Source organism: Halichoerus grypus, chromosome 9 (genome assembly GCF_964656455.1).
Source record: "Halichoerus grypus chromosome 9, mHalGry1.hap1.1, whole genome shotgun sequence".
Classification (NCBI taxonomy): Eukaryota; Metazoa; Chordata; class Mammalia; order Carnivora; family Phocidae; genus Halichoerus; species Halichoerus grypus.
This window is the reverse complement of record NC_135720.1, coordinates 107,117,608-107,136,775: the sequence shown is the minus strand read 5'-3', so window position 1 is coordinate 107,136,775 and position 19,168 is coordinate 107,117,608. Positions and strand designations below refer to the sequence as shown.

The following is a 19,168-nucleotide window of genomic DNA, read 5'->3' as shown; positions in this document are numbered from 1 at the left end:
ACTAATCTATAGTGACAGACAGCAGACCATAGTTGCCTGGGGGTGGAGGTGGGGCGGCAAGGAGCATGAGGGAGGGATTCCAGAGGATCACGAGGAATCTTTCGGAAGGGATGGATCCATTCACTATCTTGATTGTGGTGATAGTTTCACAGGTGGAAACATATATCGGCCTCTATCAAATTGTACACGTTAAATATATGCAATAAGTGTCCGGTGTATCTCAATAAAGCCATTTTAGTAAATGAAGAAAGAATGATTTCCCGGAGGAAATTGTGAGGGCCAGTATGGCATCGCGCCTGAGCACAGGGCTCGAGAGCCAGACTATCTGGTTTCCTGCTTTGGTTCCACTACTTACTATTTGTGTTGGACATTATAAATAACATCATTATGGACATCTTTGAACATAAAACCTTGAAGCACATCTTGGATAATTTCTTTATGGTAAATTCCTATATGTTACTTAACTGCTCTGTACCTTGGTTTTCCCACCTATAAAATGGCATAACAGTGATATCCATATAGAATTAAATAAATCTGTGTGTGTGTGTGTGTGACCTAGAATAGTTTCCTGGCACATAGTAATTTTGTTACCAAAAGCTGGATGGATGTTAGAAATACAGATGACTCCTATATGCTTGTGTTGTTGGCTGGTGGTTTCCAAGGAGATTGGCAGCTCTGGAGCTCAGGGACCAGGAAGGGGACACCCGACCAGTGGAAGGCATGAGGAATGGGAGGCAGAAGAGAGAGCTCAGATCACCCAGCTTGTTTTCTGGGCAAAGCCCCCAGGACAGAGAAAGCCAAAATGTTGTGAAAACATATTTCTTCCCCAAATTTCATCCATGTGGAATCACTGGCCAGTAATTACCTAGCAAATTAGAGAATCTACCAGGACCCCAATTAGATACCTGAGGACATAATTGGTCCCTAATTAGAAAAAGTTGTCAAACGGGAACAATTATCTCTGTTCTGTGTTTCATTTTCTCCTCTCCTCCAGCCTAATTCCTCTGCTTCCTCTCCGCATCTGCCTCCCCACCGCTCCCTGCTCCTCGCCTGCTGGCCGGCCACAAGGCAGGAAGGCAGGAGGGCCGTGTGGGCCCTACAGCGCCAGCCCTCTGGGTAGCACTAGCTGCCGCCCTGGGTTCCAAGGGCCTGTTTTCTCATCTCCTCTCCCACTAAACTGCAGGCTCTCTGCAGGCAAACGTTTGTCTTTCTTTATCTCCCTGTCTCCAGACCTAGCCCAGGGCCCGGCTTCCAGAAAATGCTTAGAACGGATTGTTGAAAGGCGGTGATGACCATGGGCCCCAGAGTGATGGTGCTGAGTGTCTCCAACCAAGCACAGCTAGAGGCTTACTGCCTGACTCTCGCTTAGCCTGTCTTAGCCCAGAACCACCATCCTGCCTGCATCCGGCAGGGGAAGTCTGGCGGGAGGTGTGATCTTAGCCAGCATCCTCCGTTCTGCATTGCTCCAAAGTTGGAGACAACGCCTCTGGGTTGAGGAATCAGGGAAAGCTGCATGAAGCAGCTGGTATTTGGTTTGGGAATTTGGAGTTTTGAGGCGAAGCCAACAGAAGCCATTGCAGAGGGTCGGAGGTGGGCAGCCCAGGCAGGTGAGGGGGCTGGGCTGGTGGAATTATTGAGGTCCTCGAGGAAGGAAGGAAGGAAGGAAGGGAGGGAGGGGGGAAGGGGGCAGAAGGGAAGGAAGGAGGGAGGAAGGAAGGAGGGAGGGAGGGAGGGAAGGAGGAGGCAATAAAGCTTGGAAGACCACCAAGGAGTGTGGGCTTCCCATTAGCATTGGGGAACAATCCAGCAAAGACATTCCTGGAAATTGAAGCTAGACTCAGCGCTCATGACAAAATCAGGAGAGAGACCAAGCATGGTGAAAAGAGGTGGGAGGTGGTGGCAGGGGGTGGGGGAGGAAAAGGCACTAGAAAAGGGGGGATGGCCCCAAATGGCTCCAGTTAGACAGTGAAGACAGAAGGGGATGAGAAATAGATCAAACCAAATGCCCCTTCCTTTGCCTTAGCAATTTCACGTCTCAAAATTTACCCTAAAGAAATTATTCAAGATGTACTTGAGGTCTTATGTTCAAGGTCTGATGGTCCTGAAGGTCTGATGTCCATCACAGTATTATTTATAATAGTAGAAAGAGTGGGGGAAACATTATGCTAAATGAAAGAAGACCACGTATTGAATGATCCCATTTTTTAATAAATGTCCAGAATAGGCATATCTATAGAGACAGAAAGCAGATTAGTGGTTGTCGGGCAGTGACGGCTAATGGACCCAGGGTTCCGTTTTGGGGCGATGAAAATGTGCTACATTAGATTACGACGATGATCGCACAACCCTGTCAATAAGTGAAAAAACCATTGCATTGTACATTTAAAATGAGTGAACTTTATGACTTGTAAATTATATCTCAATAAAGCTGTTGAAAAGTTTGCAACAGGGCAGGAGGGAAGGGTTCAGGGCTGGGGGATTCTGTGCACTGTGAGGGAAAGCCGCGGACTGCTCTGGCCCCCGGCTCTGATGCTGCCACCATAGGAGAAGGGACCCCTCCGTAAAGGGTGTGAAACAGGTTGGGGGGACTGGAGAGCCCTGGAAACATCTGGCTGGAAGCTGGAGGGTGAGAGGGAAACCTGCGGAGTATGACACTCCAAACATGACTGTCGTCCCAAGTGCGCTCCCCGTGGACACACAGAAAGGGCCCCCACTGTCCAGCATGACACCGAGGCAGCTCTGTCTGCAACCTCCTGCCTGCAGGAGGTTAACCGGTGTTTGCACTGTGTCCAGGCCAGGTCATGGTTGACTAACAGAGGAAAATGGGCTGCCCAGGTGGGGGTCAGAGGAGAGAGAAATTAGAAGGAAGCAGCGATGGAAGGCTCTGGAAAAAAGGTGGGGGCAGGAGTTTAACCAGAAATACAGAGCCCCGTCCACCCCTCTCCAGTCTGTGGTCCTTCCATCTCCAGGACTGAGATCCGGGGAGTCCCAAAGGAAGCCTTGCTGGGTAGGGGGGGTGGGGGGGGAGCAGAGGAGGGAAGGGGATGGAAACATTTATGCATCACCTTCCTTGTGTCCGGCGTGCTTTGGGTCACTGCATGCATGACGACAGATCTGTTCATTCATTCAGTCAGCAGATACTTAGGGAGCACCTATTCTGTGCCAGGCACTGGGGATAGAGCGTGATCACAGAAGCCTCTCTGATATTTGAGCAGAGACCTGAATCAACGAGGGCATGAGTCTCCCAGATATCGGGGGAAGGAGAAGCATCAGCAAGGGCAGAGGCTCCGGGGTCATGTGTGGTTCCTCGTGTGTTGTGTATCTGCTTCCCCTGGCTTAGATTTTCAGAGCAGGTCTCAGAGTCTGGCAGTCCCCACGTTTAATCCCAGATCTGCCACTTAACTTGGCTGTGCGACCTTGAATAAGTTACTTAACCTCTCTGGGTCCCAGTGTCCTCATTTTCCTCAAGGGGGAGCAGCTGAAGTTACCCTGAAACAGGTGTGGAGAATGGGGTGCTGTGCCTTGAGGGCCTACTTCCACGGAAGCTGTGCAGGGGTGACCAAACGCTGGTAGTGAGGGAGAGCCTCACAGGGCCCCCAAATCTCCGTGACCAGAGCCAGCAGGGGTAGGGCCAGGCGGCAGTGAGTCACTGATCCCAGAACTGGAGGAGGCGCAAGAGGAAGTGGGGCTTCTCTCCACACCCTCCACACACTCTTTGCATCCACCTCCCCCCACCACCTTCCATTCCAGAAGCTTCCAGCATGAGGGTCTTTCAGGCTTCTCCGAAGAGGAGACTAATTAAGCCTTAATTGACACAGCACTAATTAGCTTCTTAATTACACGGAACCACATGATGAGCCATAGAGCAGACACTAATTGTGCATTAGGAAGCAGCCTCCCCTCTCCCCTCCCCTTTTCTAGGACCTCCCAGTTAAGGCACCTCAGGGGCTCTGGCAGGCAGCAGCGCCCACCCCCCAGCCTAGCCCCTGAGCCCATCCTGAATAGTTCCCATTGCCCTGGCCTGAAGTCAGGCGCCCTCTCTGATAAGAATATAAATAATACCAACTTCTGCCATTTGGAGCACCTTAGATTCAGGACCCTGCAGCCTTTCTTCTTCAAAACACCTGACCCATATCGGGATGGAAGTGTGTTCTGGAGCCACCTTGGGGTGAGGGGACTCCAGGGCAGGCCCAGCTTGGCCAGTAAGAAGAGAAAACCAGCATTCATGAAATGCCCACCTTGTGCCCATCACCTCCCACAGCTTAGTGTCTAGAACCTCCGACGCCCAATGGAACAGGTACTCCTCCAGATGAGGAGGTGGGCTCCATGAGGTGAGAAATGTACCCACGAGGTTCACAGCTTGTGAGTGTTGGCACCAGGTTCAAACCTGGGTCTGACTCCAAAGCCAAGCTACTTCCCACTGGTCCTGTGGCGTCCTGCAGAATGTCCCAGATCCTCCAGTGTTCCAAATGGGGACCTGGAGTAGAAAGGTGCCAGTCCCCATGGAGCCATTTGTCCCCAGCAACACAGCTTAACTTCTCTGTAGAGCCAAGAGCAGGGCCCTCAGGGAGCAGGGACGGGCTGCGTGGGTTCCAGTCCCAGCTCTGCCCTTCTTAGCTGTGTGACCTTGGGCAAGTCCCTCTCAACCTCTCCATGCCTCGGCTTCCTCATCTGTAAGATGGGGATAAGAATAGTCCCACCCCACCACATCCCCCTAGGTTGGCTGTGAGTCCTGGAGGAGCTAATGCATGAGAAGCTCTTGGAGGAGGGCCTGCCTTGCCAAGCCAGCCACAAGGGTGGCATTGACTGTTTTGTGTAATGGAGATCGTCAGTACCTCCAGGAGAGCAGCTTGGGATTTGCGGTCCCCCACCCCTCTCTCCCACCCTTCGGATTTCCTCGCCACTGTCTAGTCTTGCAATCCCTTCCTACGAGCTCCAGCTTCCCTGTCTCTAGGATGTCACCTCCCTCTCCCAAAATTCTGCCCCCAGATGTGACCCTCTCTATATTCCTCCCCTACCCCAGCCTATTTGGGACCCCAAGCAGGCCCTCTCAGTGGCCAAGCCTATCTGGCCTGCGGGGGTATGCAGAGGTCCCAACTCGTCCTACCGGAGGTGTGGACAGGAAGGGGAGTGACACTGTGTGTGGATGTAGGAACACACATTTTGCTTCTTCTAGAACAGTCCATTTTCACCTGATACCCTAGTGTCATTAACAGTGACTTCTTCCATTCTCAGAGTACCCTGATTTGGACAATTAATGATATGATCCCACAGTTGACACCCCCTCTCTTGCCTGCCATGGGCCAGATGCAGTACACACCAATCCTGGGGAGTCCTCAGCTGGGAGGGGACCGGGTTGGGTTGTCGCAACAGAAGAGGGAAAAACAAAGGTGCAGAGATGTGGAGGAGGATGTCCCCAACCTTTCACCACCAGAAAAGGGAGGCATTGGGATGCTAACCCACATGAGGGACGAGGGGGTGCTCACAGCCCACACCTCTTCTCCTCCTGCCCCTCCATGCTCCTCGCATGTTCCTCCTGGTTGGCAAGGTGCCATGGAAGAAGGGCCTCATGGGAGGAGGAGAGGCAGAAGTTACTTAGTGCCTGGCATACGGGGAGCCCCAGGGAGTGTGGAGGCAATTTGTATAGTTAGGGCAAAGGATGCTCATCACAGGCACTGAGGAGTGGGCAGGGAGGGCGGAAGAGGGAGTGCCCACCTAAGGCTGGGGTGGTCAGGGAGGGCTTCTTGGAGGAAGAGAGATTCAGGCTGGGCCTTGAAGAACTGTAGCCCTCATTTATTGAGCACCTACTCACCCAATTCATACAGAGCCGTGAGCGCTCTGTATGAATTAACCCTGGGAGTCGTCTGTGACCCCCAGGAGGTGGGTCCTGACATGTCCACATTATGCATAAGGAGAAAAGGCACATGGAGACTTGAGAACCTGTCCAAGGACAGGCAGGCTTAGGTAAGAGGAGCCAGGCCACGGGAATTCCAGGTGGGAGAGCGGCGTGCATCAGAAATAGAACGACAGACGGGGAAACAGCCCAGAGGGCTTTCCTTGACACACTGCAGCCGTTTCCAGATAATGAGAAGCCGGTGAGCATCTGGAGGAACGTTGTGACCTACTTGCTGTGTCTCTTGCAGAGACCCCAGGGACGTGCTGGGGGTATGGGTGGCTGGCACTGCCCACCGCATGCTAAGACAGGGGCATCATGGGGCATCTTCACCCTCTCCCCCCCTGGGGCCCAGTGAGGGAAGGGGTATGTCATCGGAGCATCTTGGCCCTGGACACCAGGCCTGGCTCTCTGGAAGGGAACCACATAAGGACTCCGGGAGGGCAAGAAGCTGTGGAAGGAGGTGACGAGGGGCAGTGAGCGCATCTCTGCCCATCCCACCCCGAAGCCCACATTGTCATGCCCTAGGCTGGTTCCCTAGGACTCCTCAACAAGGAATAAGCCCACTTATCAGGGGCCCCAAGTTCTCCTCAGACTGGCCGCCATATTCCTTCAGGCCTAGTGTCCATCAAACTGACAAGCTGATCTGCTCACCATCCTTGAAGCCATCGTTGATGTTTTCTCCCTCAGTGTTGGCACGAGGGTGCATCTCTGTGGTGCATCTTTCAATACCCAGCCGACATAAGTGGCCCAACCTCTATGAGGCTCTCGGTTCAAGCACTTTGGGACCCTGCCACCCTGTCTCAAATCTGTTAACTCTTTAACCCTCACAATGTCCCTGTGGTAGGCACACCATCATTATCCCCATTTTACAGAGGAGGAAAATGAGACACAGATAAGTAACCTGCCCAAGGTCACACAGCAAGCAAAGTGATGGACCCAGTCCAAAGATCCAAGCTGTCGGACTCCAAAGTCCATGCTTTTACCCTCCACTGTAATCTTAAGTTGATAAATGTTTGGGAGGGGGCAGTGGGCAGGATATACACGTGACAAGTACCCACGGGCTTTGTGGAGTTTCCAGTTTCACCGGCAGGTACACTCGGGGCCCCAGCCCAGGGCTGTGCGTGTATGTTCATGCATGTGTATAGTGTGCATGCAGAGATGTGTCTGAAGGCTGCCCGTCACATGCATGGAGAGCTTAGACATCATGCGTTCGGAGTGTGTGCACACGTGTACGATGTGTGTATGTGTGTGTACCCAGGGCGTGTTTCTGCAGGCGGCTGTGGGAGGGGACATCTCACTCCTTTGTGTGGCTGTCCTTCTGCCTTAACAACTGTTAAATCCTGCAGAGGAAATAGCACTTACCTCCTCTTCTTTAGAAACTGAGATGCTGGAGCCTGGAGTGGTTTCACGGCTAGTGCACCGTGTGAGTGTGTGTGGAGTGTGACCGTTACGTGATCTAAGCAGGTGCACACGTGTGTATATCTGCCTATGAGTGCTAAGCACACCTGTGCATCTGTGTGTCAAAAGTGCCCCAGTGAATGTTTGCACGCCCTGGAAGGTGCCTCTAGGTGCACAGAGGAGACACGGGGCCCGTGTGCGCTGGGTATGTGTACGTGTGCAGACGTGCGTGTGTGTTTGTACATTGAGAGGCACAAGGGCAAGTGTACATAAGAGGAAAGGTGGCGGGTGCCAAGGTCGCAAAGTAGAACAGGCTGAGTGGGGCTGCCTCTGGCCCAGCCCTGCTGCGCGATCTTGCACAAGTCGCTCCCTCTCCCAAAGCTCAGCCTCTGAATCATAAAGAGAGAACAGATCACGGACCTCACAGGAGCGCCGGGAGCCTTCGAGATAATGGGTCGGCGCTGCAGCAGGCCCCGGATGCGTGCACGGCTGTTGGAGGGCGTGCTGGGTGCACACGTACGTGTGTGGGGGTCCTGAGGATGTGTCCGTGTGTGTTCGCAGAGCGTGCGGTGTATGTGGGGGAGCATAATGGGTGAGAATGCGTGTGAGTGTTGTGTGCACGGGGGGCGGGGGGGGCGCGCCCAAGCTGCAGGGGTGAGTAGGTTGGGGGGTGCCCAGTGGCATGACTGTGCTGCGTGTGCCGTGTCACACGCAGTCTGACCGTGCAGGGGCTGCGCCCTTGGCCCCTCGTTCTAGGTGGGGCTGGAGTTGAGGGGCTTGGCGGGGCCGAAGGGGGTATCTCTGGCTGTCAGGCCCACAGTGGGTGGGGGGTGGCCCCCCTGGCGGAGATTGAGCCCCCGCTCTCCCACCAGGCCTGCCAAAATACAGCGAGACAGGGTGTAATTACCGGCACTTACCTCGGCCATTACCCCCCTCGCCGCTGCGCGTGACACACGACCCGTCAGCTCCGCGTTGGCACCATTAAGGGGCCTCATTAGCATCCCGGCTCAGAAGCAAAATTACCCTCACTGCTCATTTCAAGATGTCATCAATTTTAATTTAGGGCCCAAAGATAGTACAATGGGAAGGCCCTCCCCAGCCCGCTGCACAGGGAAAGGGAGGAGAGGGTGGGGGAGGGGCTGGAGGGGCAGCCAGGGCTGAGGGGGGCCCCCCCGGAGCGGGAAGGGAACGCGGGGCTGTGGGAGCAGGAGAGAAAAACGCTGGTCTCTGCCTGCCCGGGAAAGGTCTCCAGGCTGGGACCTCTGCTGGCACCGCGTCGGGAGGGAAAAGGAATCGAAGACACAACCAGAGCCGGACCCTGACCCCACCACCCCGTCCCCCCGTCAGGGGTCATCTGAGGCTGTGATGTGGGGAGCCCCACCGTGGGCAAGATGCTAGGCTTAGCACTTCCTTTCAGTTATTCCTTTATCTCCACAACAGCCTTGGAAGATATATCTTGCAATCCCTCATTACAGGAGAGGGAACTGAGGCACAGAGACCTCCCCTCTCCATCACCTAGTGAGGCCTGGCAGAGCCCACGTTTAAACCAGGCCTGTTTGGCTTTGCTGCCCCCTGCCTTCCGGGACCCAGAACCTGGTGGTCTTTGGGAGAGTCTTCCAGTCAGGAGGGCAGGGGTGGTCTTCTCACACTGTGCCCCGTGGCCCGAATGCCCCCTCCCTCTCCTGGTCAGCCTGGTCCTCACGACTCAGCTTAGTGTCATCCCTCCCTTTCTTTAAACCTCTAGCTCAGTCTTCCCTGTGGTTTCTGTGGCCGTCTCCCTGCCCCCACCTGCCCCAGAGACTGGCTCCTAGAGAGCAAGGGCTGTCCCTTAGCCACCCAAGCATCCCCAGCATCCAGCAGGGGGCTGCTCAAAGTGGGTGCTGAGTGAATGGAAAACCATGGAGCAACTGGGGCTTAAGACAAGGTGGGGGGGGGGCTCGAGAAGGGCTGTTTCGGTCTATCTGCAATGGCACGAGGGCGGGGGTGCCACAAAGGTGAGTTGCGTGAATGATGGATCACATGAGTGAATGAACCAGCAGGTGGAAAGCGCCTTGCCCTGGGCACTTTCAGGTCCCTCCGGGGACAGAAATTGAGCTATTCCTTCACCAAGCCTGGCGGCAACTTGACTTATCAGCACTCGTGGGGCATTTTCATTCTGTCGGCAGAGCCTGGGCCCGTGCCACACCCTTGAAGAACTTCTTTCTGAAAGGGCGAATTCACAGGCCGCTCCTTAGGCCGCTGGCCAGTGGAGATTTTCCAGAAGGCATGGTTTGGGAGGTGCGGTGGTGGGGGGAGGGCAGTCTTCTCGTTATTTCCACCCAGCTCTGCCACCCCGGTCTGTCTTAACTCATGGCAGGGCTCTGGGCAAGATTCTGAGTCCTGTGGGCCTCAGTTTCTCCAAGGGGAAAGGAGGAGGCCATAACCCAGCCCCAGCTCTTCAGCGGCAAAAGCGGCAGGAGGAGGGCTGGGCCTGTGGACACGGGCTGGGGAGAAAGGGCACTGCCAATCACTGTGCCCGCTGTCCTCAGGCCCGGGGCCTGCCTGCCCCTCCAGCCCCCTGGCCGCTGCAGGGGTGGGTGAGAGGAGCAGGCGAGGCCCCATCCTGAGCCCCAAGACAGGGTCCTTGCTGGCGGCGGGCGCCGCTCCCCGGCCTCACAGAAGACGGATCGCTCCCTTAATCACTCTGGAAAAGAACCCCAAGCCGATATAATATTATAATTAATTAATTCACTAAAAAGGTATTAAATTTCTCTCCCCCCTGTGGATATTATCTGAATTCATTGACCTTTAGAAAAATCACCCTCTAATTGTAACCAGGTCCAAAAGCATTTGCAGCCCATCCCTGTTACATTAATAATATCTTCCCGGACTCGGCTCTGGCTGCTTAAATATTGTATAAATTCCACTGCCCCCCTCGGAAAAGAGAGAGCCAAGAAAAAAGATGAGGCTAAGGGAGCGGGAGAGGGGGGTGCGGGCTGGACCCTGAGAAGTGGGGGTCCCAGCAGGTCCCCAGCAGGGACAGGAGCTGACTCCTGGGGGTTCTTTCTAGCTGTTCTAGCTGATAAGCCAGGTGGCCGGGAGGTGCTGCAGAGGGCAGTGGGCTCTGAGATGGGGAGGGGCGTGGGTTTGGAGCAGCAGTGTTACACTTGGGCTTCGTTTTTAGGGAGCTGTGTGTGTGTGTGTGTGTGTGGTGGGGGGAAGATCCAGAGTGTGTATTGGACTCTCTTGTCCAAGTCAGTTCTCCAAACAGTGAAGGAAAAAATCTCGATTCAAAGGAGGAGTGGCTGATGGAAATCCCAAAGAGGACATTCTGAGGCCCCGCTGCTCCCCTTCTAGGCTTCGCTCCCCTTCCGGCCTCCCAGACAGCCCTGTCCTAGAGATGGCGGAGCGGGCCTCGGGGAGGCGTGGTCGGATGTCCAGGACTTCCTGACCCCGAGGATGTAGGCACTAAGTAACAGCCAGCCAGTGCCAGCCGGCCAGGCTTCAGCAGGGCCCGCGGCCACTGCTGGCCGCCTGTCCAAACAACCAGAAGGGGAAATCTCCATGGAAGGCAGGGGTGGGAAGCCACCCTCCCGGGTGTACACGCCAGCGAATGTGTCTGTCTTAGCCTGTGGGACTCAGAGCCCAACTCCCTCACGGTACAAGGAGGTGAGAAGGTGGCGGCTGGTGGGGACAGACAGACACAGGACGTGGAGCTGAGGATGGCAGGATCCTCATGCCCAGCACCTTGCCTCCCACTGTGGGGCCCCACATGGGACCTAAGGGTGTGACAGCTTCTCATCCTTCCCCTACCTAGCTTGGACCCCTTTCCCAGACCCCAATCTCTTTTGACACTTTTGCTTGTTCCCACGGCCGGGGCTTCCTCAGTGAAATGAGGGGGTTGGACCGGCCCATCCACACCAGCCCGCTTACCCACTCTACCTTTTAAAAAAATAATTTCCCCCTCGTGGATTGGAAGTCTGGGAGGGTCTTGTCTACCAATAAAGAGCCTGACTGAAGAAAGCATTACCCTCTTATTTCATCAGAGATGTTCGTAACCCCCGGTGCGGAGCTGCCGGCCTGACTCTGTTTCAGCCACGACCTGAGGGTCACGCAGACCCGTCTCGGATACACGAACCCTCGCTGGTGGCTTGTTGGAATGCTACAGGTAGCATCTGTGCTTGCCTTAGCCAAACCCACAGGACTAGCAGGGCCCCCAGGCCGACCGCTCGCAGCGGACAATGAAGCTGAGACTGCGCCATCCCCCACTAGTGGGTGCCCGCGGCGGCCAGGTCCTGGCTCTGTGGCGCCCTCTTGTGGGCAGAACCCCTCACACCCTCAGTCGGGCCCAAAGGCCGGTCCAGACCCTGCTTCCCAGGCTGCAAGTGGTGGCCCGGCTGAAGGACCTAGGGGACAGGAAGCCAGCAGGCAGGTGGAGAGGGGGTAATACAGCGGTCTTGAGGGGCTGCATGAGGGAGCAGAAGGGCAGATCTCCAGTCCATTGACTGAATCCCCAGGATGAAGGAGAACAGTGTCGGAAAGAGTTCTCATTTTGACTTGGGAGTTCCCAGACCCCTACCCCCCGCCAGTGTCAACATGGCCCAAGCCTGGGCCCATCACCTATCTCCCAGTGAGAGTCCAGGAGGGGCTGGGGGGGGGGGGGGGCCTGGGCTGGCTCAAACTCCTCAAGGTCGTCCACGGCTCCATCTGACCTTGAGATTAATCCTGCAGCCTCCGCCAGTCCAGCCATCGGCACCCACATGCCCAGCTCCCTTTCCTTCTCTCCCCTCACACGTTAATTGCTCCAATGTTGATTTGATCTCCAGTTCTGCGCAGAGGAAATTGCCCTCTTAGCCATTTTTATCCTGGGAGTTTTAATTTTTTTAATTAGGCCCCTTCAGCCTCTCAGGGCCCCATGAGGGGAAAACCATTTTGGTCTCTGCCTGAAGACTGTGGGAAGTCGGGAGAGAACTCGGCAAAGCCCAAAAAGACCCTCTCCTCCCTCCCCCAAGACAGCTGGGACTCAAGAAGCTGCCACTCTGCCCCTCACTGCCCCAAGCCCACCTCCCCGTCCTGGGGGAGGTCATAAAATCCCAGGATCTTAGAGCAGAGGCGTATGGGAATTATGCCGGGGTTGGGGAACAGAAGCCCGGAGAGAGGAAAGGGTTTGCCGAGGCCTCACTGGCAGACAGGGCCAGAGCAGGGAACAGGGCCCTCATCCTCGACTCTACCCAGAGCCCGATACTCCTGACTCCCCCCAAATTAGCTCAGTTGGGTCTCCCTTTCCCCAAACCCAGAGGCGGACTCAGCTCCTCGGTTACTAGGGAGCCTGTCCTGCTAGAGACACGGTCAAAGAGCAGAGGGGCCAGCCTTGCCTCCACGGGGCAGGCAGCTGGACCTTCTCAAGCAGGTGTCGGCCCGCCCACCTAGGGAGGGAGAAAAATCTGGAGAGGTGACCACTAGAACAGGCATTCGGGAACAGGAGAAACATGCCCCCACCCCGGGCCAATGGTAGTCTGGGCTAAGGGTGCCCCAAAGCAGCAGCTGAGAACAGAAGACTTGGTTTGTGAGCAACCAGTGCCCCCACATCACCCAGCTCAGCTGTCTCAGGCCACAGCTGGGAGGTGCGGAACCAGCGTGGCTGCAGCGCCATCTTGTGGCCACGAGGAGGGATAATGACCCCTTCAGTCCCCAAGCCCCCCCTAAGTTGGGCTACATTTCCCGCTTCCCTTGAGGCAAGTCTGGGAGGTGGGGGAAACCAGGTGATGGGCTTGTTCCCTCCTCTCCGTCTCCCCCTACCCTGACCCCCCCCCAATGGTGGGCATTGGGTTGAATCCTCCTGTTGTGTCCACCCCAGACCACTCCAGAGAGACAGGACAAGCAGGTACAAAGCACAGTGTTTACTAAAGGCACAAAGTGGGGAGCCTGGAGGGAGCTGCTCTTCCAGCAGTGACCCCGCGCTCTAGCAGGAACCCAGCGCCCCCTCTTCCGGCCACCCCCGCCCTCACACCATCTGGTAGAGAGCTGTTAGCACCAAAGGGGGGTGGGGGTGCCAGGCTGGAGGACAGACCTGTGGTCATCTGAGTCCCAGAAAGGCAGGCCTAGGCACCCCCTGGACCAGTCATTGCCTCAGAGAAGGAACTTCCTGAACCCCCTGCTCTCGCGTGTCCTCCTTCACCAGCAGGGGTGGGGATCAGACTCAGAAGACAGAACCCTCCCAGGACACCTCTTCTTACCTCTAGCACACCTGTCCCCTCCCTTCCCCTCATGATTTCACCTCCAGGAGCCGGGCTGAAGGCCTATTCTTACCCAGCCCCCTCAAGAGGGCGATCCCTGGGGAGTACTGAGCCGGGTAGGGGGCCTCTCCTGCCCCCACACGCTGCCAAGCAGGCACTAAGTCCAAACAGGAGGCCAACAGGAAGGAGTGATGAGGCAGGGCAGTTGGCTATGTCACACACAACTGCAGCCCAAGGGGTGGGAGGGAGGTGGCCCCGGCCCTCCCAGCCCCCAGGTCCGCCCCTGTTCCCCAGCACGGCGCCCGGGTCACAGCACATCGCCCTCCTCCATGCTGAAGCTGCTCCGGCGGCTACTAGCCTTGGAGGCCTCAGGGGACATGGTGGAGAAGAGAGGGTCGGAGGCCAGTGGTAGCAGCGAGTCATCCAGGAGCATGAGGTCCAGATCCTTCTTGGACAAGTTGGGGAACGGGGAGCCATGCTCTGGCGCCAGAGGTTCGGGGTAGCCTGGGGGCCCTTCATCGCCCCCGCCCCCGAAGCTCAGGCTGTGGCTGAAGTCCAGGTGGTGGAATGGGGACGGTGGCTGAGGTGGCTGGGCTGGCAGGGGCAGCGGGGCCTGGGGGGGCAGAACTGGCAGTGGCTCAGGATCCGGGACCTCGGCCTCCAACAGCAGGGCCTCCCCGGGGCCCTCCTCGCTGGGCAGCTCCTGCTTCACCACCTGCTGGGCCAGCTCAGCCATATTCATGCCCGATGGCGAGGTGGTGGGGAGGCCATGCACTCGAGCCTGCATCTCCAGCTCCTGCAATGGGGGGGTGCAGAGAGGGGGGCTGGGGACACACACCCACAGGCACTAGCTACCCTACCCCCCCAGTTCCCCCGCTGCAGCCCTTGCCCCTCCCCTTGTGGCACCCAACATGGCTCAGCTGGAAGCAAGTACAGGGTGGCTCTAGAGTCTAGACCAGTGTTTTTTTCAAACTACAAGTCACAACTCATTGGTGGGTTGTGAAACCACTGTAGTGAGTCTTGACCAGCTCGCTCTCTCTTTTTGTTTCAATGGAAATAGGCTTGCCTAGACTAGACCAGAATAGAAATGATCAGAATGCACTGCATCTACTAAGAATGAGGGTTCTTTCATGAAACTTTGATTTTTCCCTTTGAGTGTGGCTGTGCATGCTGGATTGCAACGCCCACTGTATTACCTCCTATGAGAGACCAAGAAGTTGAAAAGCTGCCATCCATGTGCCCTGCGTATAGATGACCAGCCTCAGATCCAAAGAAGGCAGAGGCCCTGAGCACAGCCAGGATTAGAAAGAACCCTCGGCTCCAGGTGGTAGGCAGGAGTCTCCCAAGTCTTGTTCTTTAGTTTGTCCCCAGTGGGGAGACTTGGCGCTCCCCCAGTTCTAGCTCTCTGCCCGCCCCCCCCCACGGTAGGTCTGCACTCTGCCACCCTCTCGAAGTTGGGTGTAGGCACATACTTGCATTGATCGAGGAAATGTGAGCAGAGGCGACAAGTGCCACCTTGTTGTACACAGCTTTAAGAGCCAGCTCTAGACGCGCCTGTCCACTGGCCTGGGTCCCAGAATGAGGGTCTCACAGAACAGAACCTCTAGCCGGTCCTTGTTGCTTAAAGTTGCTGGGGATGGCTTGTTAGCAAACCATTATGTCCATCCTCCCTCTTCATGGGCATCATTCCCATTCCCCCAACTTCGGAAGCGTATGCACTGCCCCTGAGGTCGAGAGCCAGGCCGGGGCCAGGAGTCAGAGTTACCCAGCAAGTGCAAGTGCATGGGCCCGACCTGGATGCGGAGCAAGAGCTGCTTGTTGGTCACCTCCAGACGCCGCGAGTGGTTCTCCAGCTCCCGGGACTTCTGCAGGTCCTTCTGCATCCTCCGGATGTAATCGACAGAGGCCTTGAGGATGGTGCCCTTGTTCCAGCGCACGTCCCTGCAGGCCAGGCAAAAGCAGAGGCGCAGGCTCGGCCGAGTGGCCAAGTATTCGCCATGCGCTCGGCGGGTCAAAAGAAAACCCTGCTTTGGTTCCCGAAGCCTCCGCCGCCTGTCCCAAAGCGGCCCACAAACCCCAGACACGACCAACCCCGATCTGTGGAGGAGGCCCTTCTCCGTCTGCACACAACACACCCTCCCGGGTGACCTCACTGCCACTACCCAGCCCACTAATCCCATGGAAGCCAACAATTCAGAGCAGCCTCCTTCCCTAGGCCTTCCATTCGTGCCACCAAAACCCACACCTGTCCTCGACTCTCACTCCTCCCAGCCCTGGGCCCCCTCTGTGCCAGTCCGAGTCCAAAGGTCCCCAGCATGACTCCTCCTCCTCCAGGAAGCACCCCCGCGCTGACCCCAGCAGCCTCGCTTCCGTGATTTTGCTCATCTGTCTCAAGCTGGTCTGATTTGGGCGGAGGGGGGAGTCTCCTTGCCCCTAACAGGTGATAAGCTTCTAGGAGGCAGCACCCAACCAAGGGATTCTCTTCCCAGCCCTTGCCCCTGGCAACCAGCACAGGCCCCGGGCGGGCGCAGAAAATACGCATCCGCTGGGGCTGCCCCACCCCCAGCGCCCGGCCCTTTCCCTCCCCCCCCTCCCCGAGAAACCGCTCACAGGTCGCTGGCCTTGGGGATCAGCATTCCCAGCTCCTTGATGCGGTCGTTGATGTTGAACCTCCGCCTCCTTTCAACTAAAGGCAACAAATCCCGGAGCGAGCAATTAGGAGGATGAGGACCCTACGGGGAGAAGGGCCCAGCCCAGGAAGTGGCGCCTCGACCCTTCTGGGAAGTACTGAGTGACCCACAGAACGGATTGCTATAGGAATGAGGGGCCCGGGCGAGGCCGGAACCACCAAGGGGCTCTGCGAGGCCGAAGCACCGGGGCAGCTGTTAGCACGGCAGAGTGGCCCGGGGTAGCATTCCCCGGGGCCACAGGGCTGGAACTCCTTCCCGAGAGAGAGTTCCCAGGCTCCACACCCGAAAGGAACCAGTCTGATCTGATAAACCCACTCCTTCTGAAGTCCTGGGGATTTCATGAATATCGCTTCCCCTGGGCCCGTCTCCCATCCCCTCCTAAGAGGGCCAGTGGGAAGAAGGCCGTGCTGAACTCATCCAGTCCCACCAACGGAGGATTTAAGGTCTTGGGTAGGGAAGCCTTTCTAACCCATGCAGGTCAGAGTGGCTTGTTTTGTTTTGTTTCGTCTTAAAGTAAACTCTACCCCCAACCTGAGGCTCCGGTCAGAGGCCTTTTAGGCAGCCCAGGAGAGCACAAGGACAGAAGGCGCCTGCGCGGGACTCACTTAGGTTGTGATTGTCTTTCTTCTGCCGCTCCTTGGCCAGGGCCCGGCTCTCCGCATCTGGAGGTCAGGGGAGAAGGACAGAGGAGCTGGGAGGGAGGGAGAAGAAGAGGGAGGAATGGGGAGCCGGGGCACCGGGGAGACGGGGAGGTGGTACCTGTGAGCTCTCGCTTCTGGGTCAGGTCAGCGGGGCACGAGCTGCTGGTGACGCCCACCAGGGAGGCTGTGACCTGGGGGTCACCACTGTACACATTCAGGTGGCTGCTGGACAGGGGCAACTGTGGGGTGAGGCGGGGAGATGGACGCGGTGAGCAGCGCCCTCTGCAGGGGGCCCTCCCCAGGGCCCATCATCCCAGGGACAGCCAGGATCCCCCACGCCCCACTTCCAGCTCTTAAGGGCTCCAGAGGAGCTCGAGGATGTCAGAATCCACCCCGGCCCTCGTCACCCGGCAATTCCATGGGCAAGTCTAGGGTTAGGAGCTGAGTGAGGCGCGGCCTAGTGGCCTAGTGGCTGGAACCCCTGCGAAGTGATCAGCCCTGAGGGGTGACAGATGAGGGGATTAAGTCCCAGGCACTGGGAAAGCCCAGAGGAGAAGCACCTAATCTATTTTGGAGTTTGTGAAAGGTTTCTGGAGGGTGTGGAACGTGAATTGGGTCCTGAGCAGAGAAGTGAGGAAGAGCCTGAGGGCTGAGCAAAGACTCGGCCGGACAGAGCTGGCGGTCCCCACGGGAGCGGACAGGGTGCCGGGGGCAGATCGGACGTGCAAAGACGCTGGCATTTTGTAATGGGCAGCCAGTGGGGGGTGAAGCAGGGGCCCGGCGGGGACAGACTGGAGTTCCGGGGTGATCGCCCAGAAGCCTCGGTAGGACACAGGCACCCTACCACATACGTGGAAACCACTGAGGGGACCAGACACTTGTGCCCTCTGGCCCTCTCCCTCTTCCCAGCCTTCAGTGCTCGGGTGGCAGCAGGTTTCAGACCTAACTGGCCCCGACCAGTCCGGCTGAGCCACTGGGCAATGTTGCCAGGGCGGCGGGGATCCAGGACTGACTCTTGGACTTCCTACTGCAAGATTTGGCGGCCTCCCTCAGTGGCATGAGCTAGGGCCAGAGTCAGGGTAATAGGCGCAGGCCCGAGGGGCAGGAGTGAGCAGCTGAGGTTTAGGACCTTCCAAAAAGGGGCAGGGACACCCGCAAGTCCACCTGCTTGGGGCAAATATCTGTCACCCTGTGCAGAGCTAGCCCCCATTCCTTGCCTTATCTAACCTTCCCACAATCCTGTGGGTAGACGGCATCATCCCCATTCTGCTGCTGAGAAAAGTGGGCTTCAGAACAATTAAGGGACTTGCCAGGGTCACAGCCAAAGCCAGAAACTCGGCCTCTTGAGCCTAAGGCTGGCTCATTCCCCTCTGCTACCTCACTTCTGCCTGGGAGGCCCAGAGAGCATTCACACTGCCAGGAGGCTGCTGGAGGGAGGGGACAATGCCAGCTCCCTATCACTTGTCCCATGGGGTGAGGGACACAGGCCTGTCCTCCGCTGGGTCCTAGGCTTTGTAGAAGAGGGAAGCCCCAGATCCCAAAGGAATTCATCAGCTCGAGGCCATGCTGCTCCCCTCCAGGAATGCTTTCCCTGCCTCCCCTCTGGTGAGGCCCAGCACCTCTACCTCCTGCCCAGTCCCCTACCCCACCCCCCGAAGACTTCCCCAACTGCCAGCCACCACTCCCCACTGAAGCCCCACCGTGCACGCAGGCTAGGCACGCCTCTCTGGAGTCATCATTCTGCTCGGCCTTGGGCTCTGCTCACATGATTTAACAGAGGTGACTGTCATCTCTGCAGCAAGATGGCTCTGCCCAGGTGAGGACCTTGTCTCGAGTTCTTTCCAGGCTCAGGGCCACTGTAGAACCTCTACCTCCTCCCACTGACATTCCCACCCCACCCCGGCCAGCAGTACCGTGTTGGGCATCTGAGTTTCAGGATTGATGAAGCCCAGGACGTCATCCAGACACATAATGTTGTCAATGACATCAAACTGAAAGAGAGAAAAGTCCATCTGGGGAGGGCCCACTAGGAGAAAGGCACAGGGAAGGGGCACGGGGACAGCCACTGACCTGAAGGGACCTTGGAGCCCACGTCACCTAACCTGCTAATCTCGGAGGGAAAAGGAAAAAGGTCCAGAGAGGGGATGAGTTGTCCAGGTACCACAGGCCCAAGGCCAAGGCTCTTCCCAAGGAGCCAAGTTGCCCAAGGAGATTGCTTTATATACCTTCTGTCTGGACATGGCTTTGCAGGTGTGCTGGGCTTTCCTCTATGAGTCTCCTGTTTCTCCCCAGGAAAGCTTTGAAAAGTAGGGATGATGCTTCTCCTGG

The 19,168-nt window shown here is 56.9% G+C and overlaps 1 protein-coding gene across 6 annotated transcripts in view; it reads right to left on the bottom strand.

Annotated features, from left to right (window-relative positions):
• Positions 1 to 13,158: 13,158 nt before the first annotated feature.
• The window catches only part of TFEB (transcription factor EB), a 57,629-nt gene continuing 51,619 nt past the window's right edge, over positions 13,159 to 19,168 (bottom strand). For all 6 annotated transcript variants that reach the window (XM_078055340.1, XM_078055342.1, XM_036101980.2 and 3 more), the window contains 6 exons: positions 18,754 to 18,831; positions 16,959 to 17,079; positions 16,805 to 16,861; positions 16,120 to 16,195; positions 15,303 to 15,450; positions 13,159 to 14,305 (listed from right to left, as the gene is read on the bottom strand). In XM_078055340.1, coding sequence (XP_077911466.1) covers positions 13,817 to 14,305; positions 15,303 to 15,450; positions 16,120 to 16,195; positions 16,805 to 16,861; positions 16,959 to 17,079; positions 18,754 to 18,831 — 969 coding nt within the window. In that variant the 3' untranslated portion in view covers positions 13,159 to 13,816. The remainder of the gene's footprint in view (positions 14,306 to 15,302; positions 15,451 to 16,119; positions 16,196 to 16,804; positions 16,862 to 16,958; positions 17,080 to 18,753; positions 18,832 to 19,168) is intronic.